At 31.5% G+C, this 7,298-nt stretch overlaps 1 protein-coding gene across 5 annotated transcripts in view; it reads right to left on the bottom strand.

Moving 5' to 3' along the window:
- Nucleotides 1-1,277: 1,277 nt before the first annotated feature.
- The window catches only part of LOC127729482 (dynein axonemal heavy chain 12-like), a 71,422-nt gene continuing 65,401 nt past the window's right edge, over nt 1,278-7,298 (bottom strand). For all 5 annotated transcript variants that reach the window (XM_052237328.1, XM_052237341.1, XM_052237320.1 and 2 more), the window contains 5 exons: nt 7,094-7,197; nt 5,204-5,408; nt 3,644-3,781; nt 3,282-3,373; nt 1,278-2,388 (listed from right to left, as the gene is read on the bottom strand). In XM_052237328.1, the coding sequence (XP_052093288.1) occupies nt 2,127-2,388; nt 3,282-3,373; nt 3,644-3,781; nt 5,204-5,408; nt 7,094-7,197 (801 nt within the window). In that variant the 3' untranslated portion in view covers nt 1,278-2,126. The remainder of the gene's footprint in view (nt 2,389-3,281; nt 3,374-3,643; nt 3,782-5,203; nt 5,409-7,093; nt 7,198-7,298) is intronic.

Below are 7,298 nucleotides of genomic sequence, written 5' to 3'. Positions count from 1 at the left end.
GACCTTCTTTTCAGTCATGGTGACAGTGCATTGACCTTCCTTTCTGTCGTGATGACAGTTCATTGACCTTCTTTTCAGTCATGGTGACAGTGCATTGACTTTCCTTTCTGTCATGGTAGATAGTGCAATGACCTTTCTTTCAGTCATGGTGACAGTGCATCGACCTTCCCTACTGTCATGATGACAGTGAATTGACCTTCCTTTCCATCATGGTGACAGAGCAGACTTTTTTTTATTAACTCATAGGGAATGGTGACTGTATGTGAACCTTTTTTTGACATGTGATAGAATTTTGACCTTTTTGTAATAGCAACAGTATATTTACCCTTTTGTCATGGTGGCTGTACTTGACCTTACTTAAAAAGTGACAGTACATTGACATTTCTGGAATAGTGATAGAATATTGAATTTTCTTAAAAGGTAAAAGTATATGTAACATTTCCGGAATAATGACAGTACATAAACTTTTTTGGAATAGTGAAAGTTCCTTGATCTCTTTAAAATAGTGAAGTAACTTTGCCTTAGTTCATGTTTCTTTCTATAATTGTGACAGTGCATTAACATTCGAGAATAGTCACAGTACACTGACATTCTGGAATAGTGATAGCAAATTGATTATTCTGAAATGGTAACAGTTCATTGACATTTCTGGAATAGTGAAAGTACATGGACTGTTCTTAAATGGTGACAATAAATTGACCTGTTTTAAAATAATGACAGTACTTTTACTTTTCTGAAATGAAAACGGTACTTTGACCTTCATGAATAGTATATTATCCCATGTGCCTTTCTGGCATGGTCTTACATGTAGAACGTTTAAGAAATAATTCATGGGAAGTTGAATTTATGCCGATTTTACCACGGGTTGGCCCTTTATGCTCAATATTCTAAAATGACGACCTATATATTGTCAACCAGTATAATCACAGAATATCCACTTTTAGTGCAGACGCATTAATACACAAAATAGGCTGTTCTTTTTGCAATTTTGCCAACCTTATTAATACGTCCAGGTAAACTCAATCTGCGACAGTAAAACCCACGTTTTACGAAGGCAAAGCTTCATATAACAATATGGTTATCTCTACTATAATGCAAAATAAACAAATCAGTCTAATTCATTAATTATTTCGGTGTAAATTTTAATAAAACGAAAATTTTCTAGACAAGCTTGGTTCCTACTAGAAAAGTCTCTTCTACAATGTTTGTTACATTGGGCTGTTTAGAAGTAAAGTAAAGTAATGAAAATTGTCTGCAACAAATAACAAAATGCCACATGTGAAAACATAATTTATTGTAAGAATTTTATGTTTTTTCAAAGATATCACAGATGAAATAAAACAAAATACCACATATATCTTACAGTTGGCTTTCTGTTTTCTAAATAACACTTCACTACTTTAAGTGTTTATGCAACCTTTTTTTAATTGCATTCACAACTACTTGTGTCTAATTCTTTTTTCTTCTTCTCTCAAACATACAGTTATATGATCAGTTCTACTTTGTGGTCATAAAAAATACATGGAATGTGAAATTTAAAGACAACACCTGGTTAAGACATAATGTAAAAATAAAGTTTGGACGGTTAGGTATTCATTGTAAAATACATATATATAAACAAAAAACAAAAAAAACATTAATAAATATGTGTTGTATATTTGTTTCAGCAAAGACAGTTTTATATGGTTTAATCAGTATTGGACGGAATGTATCAAATCATAAACTGTGTATAAAAAATATGTACATATGATATTCATTTAGGTTCTGTCAAGTTATCAGTCCTGATTAAAAAGTGTAATCTTATAACAATAACTTCACTGCAACACTGAGAAAGCAAAATCTATATAATAAAGGTCAGAACACTATAAACTGACAAATATCATGTGTTGTGGTCTGAAAAAATAAAATTAATTTGTCTTGGAGAAGTCCATATCACAGCATATCCAACAAATTAAGTAATTAAATAAATATATCAACAATATTTCAATTAAAACTTCAAATAAATAAAACAGATTTATAATAATTTTCATTCTTACAAGAGATTAACTGGTTCATACGCATAGCTCATCACAGTATGTCAATAAAAATATAAAAATGAACTAAAGTCCATAAGAGAACTAAGATAATTAATCGTCCAGTTGACAAAGTAATGCCAATCCACGTTTTATCCAGTGTTCTATAGGTCTATCGGTTGGTAGCAGCATTGCCAACACAAAGTTTGTTGAGTGGCCAGTGGTTGACAAAACACCTTTTCTTTCACTGGTTTTGTAGACTGGTATTTCATAACGCTTGTCTGATTTATCAATATCAGCTTTCTTAGCAGGTCTGGCCCATACAGCTGGGAGTGGATCAAATAAAATCTTAGGTAGCTGCTCTGTCAAATTTCCCCTGCAAAATAAACAATTAGCAGTTAATTAAATTATTTCTGATGCTTCAGGAGAATTGATTAATTTTCAGGGGAAATTGGTAGCATGATGCTTAACATTGTATGCCCTGTTGTGACAAGTTTTGTTTATTAATTGTGTTACAATTAAAGAATATTAAGTAAGCAAGCCCACATTCCACACACCTCCATATAAAGGGAAACAAATTATAGTGACTTGCTTTCATTCCTTTTCTGATTACTTTAAGGAATGATCCTTTTCATGTATAATTTCAGACAAAATTGTTGTCTAACAAAAATATATTTTTAATAACTATGACCTTGAGCTTAAAACTTGTGACTACAAAATCAAAAGGGATATTCCTCTAATTATATATAACCTCACATTCATAAGGTTACAAACTGATATGAAATATACTATGCATCCATAAACCACCTTCCTGTACATATTTAGGTCTATTTTTAGTAACTATGACCTACATCTCAGATAAAGTGACCTAAAAACCAATAGGGATATTCTTTTCATTTATATGTGACCATATATCCATGTAAGGTAGGGGTCAAAACAATAAACCCCTGCAACTTTGTAGCGTAGGGTATAAGATCAGATTCTCATTGAGGAAATTACTAAATCAATCTGTACCTATATGCTACAATTTTTATCTCCAATGAAAAAGATAAATCATAATATGAAAAAAAAACAAAGATACCAATTTACTTTGATCACTGAAACTGTGTCTTACCCAACTTCAAGAGATTATTTGAACATAAAACTTTGTACACTGATTGAGGGAGAAGGGCTTCAAACTGTTGCTGTAAGATAGTATGCTTGAACTTAAATGTCAAGTTTGAAAAATGATCAAAATTTCATGAATTTTTTTCGTAGCTTTGTACTTACTTGTGCTTGTCCCAACGTCCACCGTCTAAAAATAGACCAAAGACATAGCAACCGTCCTCTGGGTGTTCATTCATAATGTCAACCTTTAATACCTGAATAAAAAAAGTACAAATGTATCAATATCATGTTATTTAAAGTAAACTTTCAAATGTTTATGGGTGTGTCATTACATTGTTAGGTGACTACAAAACTTTCCTTTTCCAAAAGGTGGAGGGATGATTAGAGGAAAATAATTGACCCCTGAAAATTTGAATACAAGTAAAAGTCTTCAATTAATTCATCCATGGTTTTATTGTAGACAAATATTGTAAATTCAAAGATTATATTAATTTTTATTGATATGAAGTATAATATAAACTAACCTCAAAATCGTATCCTAATGTATCAATAGGTATAGTATACTTTCTGGCAAAATTCTGCATTACACCAGTCAAGAATGCCTGTGTGAAGAAAAATCCTGATATCCAGAATGATGTTGGCTTTCCTTCATCATACCATTTCTGTATACAAAAATATATAATAATTAGTATAATGCATAATCAAAATAACTGCTGGAATATATTGGTAGTAATTCATAATGTTTGTTGTCAGTAATAGATGAATAAACATCTGTATGTGTCAAAAAGTAATAAATTTAAAATTTGAATTTGTTCTTTGAAGTCCCCAGTTCTGACAAGAGTTGGGAATCACAAAAAGTATTTTGTCATAAATGTCAGGGAAAATATGCAGTTCAATCTACGACATTTCAACAGTATGACCTGGGAACTAGATATCATAGAGATGGGAGCCATCTCTGTGGGCCCTGCTGTGAATAATGTGTGGTAAAAAATTTGTATCTTTATCATTGGACATGGGGTTGTCAACTGAAACCAAAGTTTTTGACCTTGACCTTTGACCTAGGAAGTTGTACATAAATTATGACACACCCTCTGGTGTTGGTTTATATACATGTCAAGTATAAACTTTGAAATCATAAAGGTTCTCAAGATATAGAGCGGACACGATCTTTACCATAGGACATGGGGTTGTCAACTAAAACCAAAGTTTTTGACCTTGACCTTTGACCTAAGAAGTTGTACATACATTATGACACACCCTCTGGTGTTGGTAAATTTACATGTCAAGTATAAACTTTGAAATCATAACGGTTCTCTAGATATAGAGCGGACACAATTTGATACGGATGGACGGACAGACAGACGAACGGACAGACTGATCACTATAGGGCGTCCACCATTCGGCGGGGCCCTAATTACAATAAGTCTATTTCAATAGTAGCAAGTCTGTGTGTCATCAATACTTTCCATTCCATCCAAAAGCAGATTTTTGAATAAAAAAAAAGAAAAAAAAAGATTTGTGATTCAAAAGGATTGCATCTTTAATTGGAAGTGCAAAATTTGCCAAATCAAATCATCAAATATTAACTAGCTATATACTTTTTGCCAAAAGAACTTTTTCATTCTTTTTAGCATTAGCCCTGTTATTATCATTTTCAACATAATCCTTATGGTTTTAATGGGTTTTGTGAAATCAAACTTTAACAAGAGAGCCTTGGTCTTGTTTGTTTTTACATTTATACAAATAAGTTATCAATTTGTTCTATCCATTTAGAAACATTTACTTGTCGAACAATAAGTACTAGTATCAGCTAGTGCTCCTTGAAACTGGAGTTACTGGTCTACAAATACTGTAATCAATCAATCAATCTTTCTGCCTCAAACAAATTGAGAAAACTTATTTTATGATTAAATTATGCAATGATTTGCATTTAAAAAAGAAAAAAACTGCTATTTTTATAAATTTTAGTTTGTTTAAAATAATACCTTTTTAAATTAGTCATTGATTTTGAGAAAAATCATTACTAGAGTTAAGTGAGTTGTTTTTTCTTTACATGTGAACATATTTTTTCCCCTATACTTTACCTGTAAAAATTTAAGTCTGTCTAAGAAGTCATTGATGTAACTTCCAAGTGGTTTGAGTGATGGGTATGATCTCTTGGCCCACATAGCAGGTAACTGACCAATCATCAAACTGCCAGCTAATTTTTCTAAATCTGTTGACATGACCACTAGACCTTTGATAGCTTTCTGTATGTTTATCAGACTGCTTCTGATGATGGACAGCAAACTGTAAATACAAATAAATTCAAATATTATTAGGCTGTATACAAGTGGCAACAACATTTTGTAAATAGGATAACTGCTATTCAAAAATATTTACACTTGTCATATTAAAATAATCAACTGTGTATTAAACTATGACGTGGTTGCTTTCTGCCATATTTGTTTTTCATTATTAGGTCTTTCCACTTTTCCGTTGAAAGACCTTTTGCTTCTGTTCTGATTTTTTTTTTTTTTTTCTTCCCCCTAATTTTTTTCTTGCGCTGTATTGTTGTTTCCAAAGATGTCGCTTAGATTTTTGGTTTATGATATCGAACAGTTTATACGCTTTTGTAACTGACATCGCTTAACCGAACACTTTTCTTTGTAAGAGTTATCTCCCCGAACACTGTTTTTCTTGTGTGCACTACTTCTTCGCAACTGTAAAAGATTACAACAAAATTATTTCACCAATTTGCTCGTCATATCCTTAGAATTTGAAGAATAATTTTGACCGAAGAGATCTGAAGATTCCATATGAGTTATTTCCCCTTATGCATTTGATATAAATGATATGCATTTGTAACTGATAAACCATAAGTGATAGAGACCCAGGGTCTTTAAATTTGAGGTCCTTGGCAAAAAAAAAAGAAGAAAACAAGGTAAGGGTCAAAGGTCAAGGTCATATTCTAAATTTTGATTTTGGCTTATTTTCACTTCTTTTCAAAAACCATATAAGATATCAACAACATATTTTTACTAAATTGTTGGTTACGACATGTCATAACACATAACTTTTGGTTGAATGGGTTATGTTGACATTTAATGGGAGTTTTCTCACCTCTTATATTTAATATTACGTGTTAATGATATAACTCATTAACCATATATAGGTCCTTGGTTTATTACCTTGAAAATGAAGTCAAGGTCATAAGTAAATTTGACGTTATAGATTTTAACCTTTGCTTTAACTTCATATCTATACATGATAAAGCCATGGGACTTTTTGTGTTAGGTTGCAAGCCATATGACCTTGAAAAAGCCAACCGGAAGTGACCTTGTGTAAACCTGAAGTAGCTATTTTTTGTACTTTTTTAATGTAAAAGAATATAGACCCATATATTTTTAGAATCAGCGTCAGGTAAACTATCAAATAATACCGGAAGTGATCTTTTTTCAAACCGTTAGTAACAAATTATTTCCCTTATTTCAAACAAAAGTGTATAGAAACCATATATTTTTGGAATCAGCATATAATAAGCCATCATTTGACACTAGAAATGACATATAATACCAGATTTTAATATTTTCAAAGCAAGTATATCGTTTCAGGTGGAACGACCTTCAATTGTTCAGAGTTGAATTGTTTATAATTTAAATCGGGTCATTAATTTTCACTCTGGAAATTGTATCATATTTTGTGAAGCGATGGCCTTTTATAGTTTACTATACTGTATAGGTGTTGCTAAATTAAGAAGGCTCTATGGTGACCTATAGTTGTTTACATCTTTGTCCTCTTGGCTCTGGTGGATAGTTGTCTAATTGGCAGTCATCACATCTTTCTTTATTTTATATATATGTGAAGCTTATTTTACAAAATACCAGTGGTTTAAAACTTAAATTAAACTCAGAACTATCAGTCAAATATACTACTCATATGAATTGTTTATACATTCTAAAACTTCACCATGTTTTCTATATTGGTATACTTACGTATTAAATCTCTCCATTTCTTGTACCAACACTGTATTCATACTCTCACTGTACACAACAGGGTACTTTTTAGTGGCTGTCTCAATATCAAAATTTTTAGGAAGCTGAAAATATACACAACTCTATCAATAAAGTCTGAAACAAATGCGACATTTAATTAAAAACCTACAGAAAAAAAGGTGCATGTTTTCAATGTGATCTGTAT

The sequence above is a fragment of the Mytilus californianus genome, unplaced genomic scaffold, assembly GCF_021869535.1.
Source record: "Mytilus californianus isolate M0D057914Y unplaced genomic scaffold, xbMytCali1.0.p SCAF_1, whole genome shotgun sequence".
Classification (NCBI taxonomy): Eukaryota; Metazoa; Mollusca; class Bivalvia; order Mytilida; family Mytilidae; genus Mytilus; species Mytilus californianus.
The sequence above is the reverse complement of the archived record's forward strand: the minus strand, read 5'-3'. Positions and strand labels throughout refer to the sequence as shown.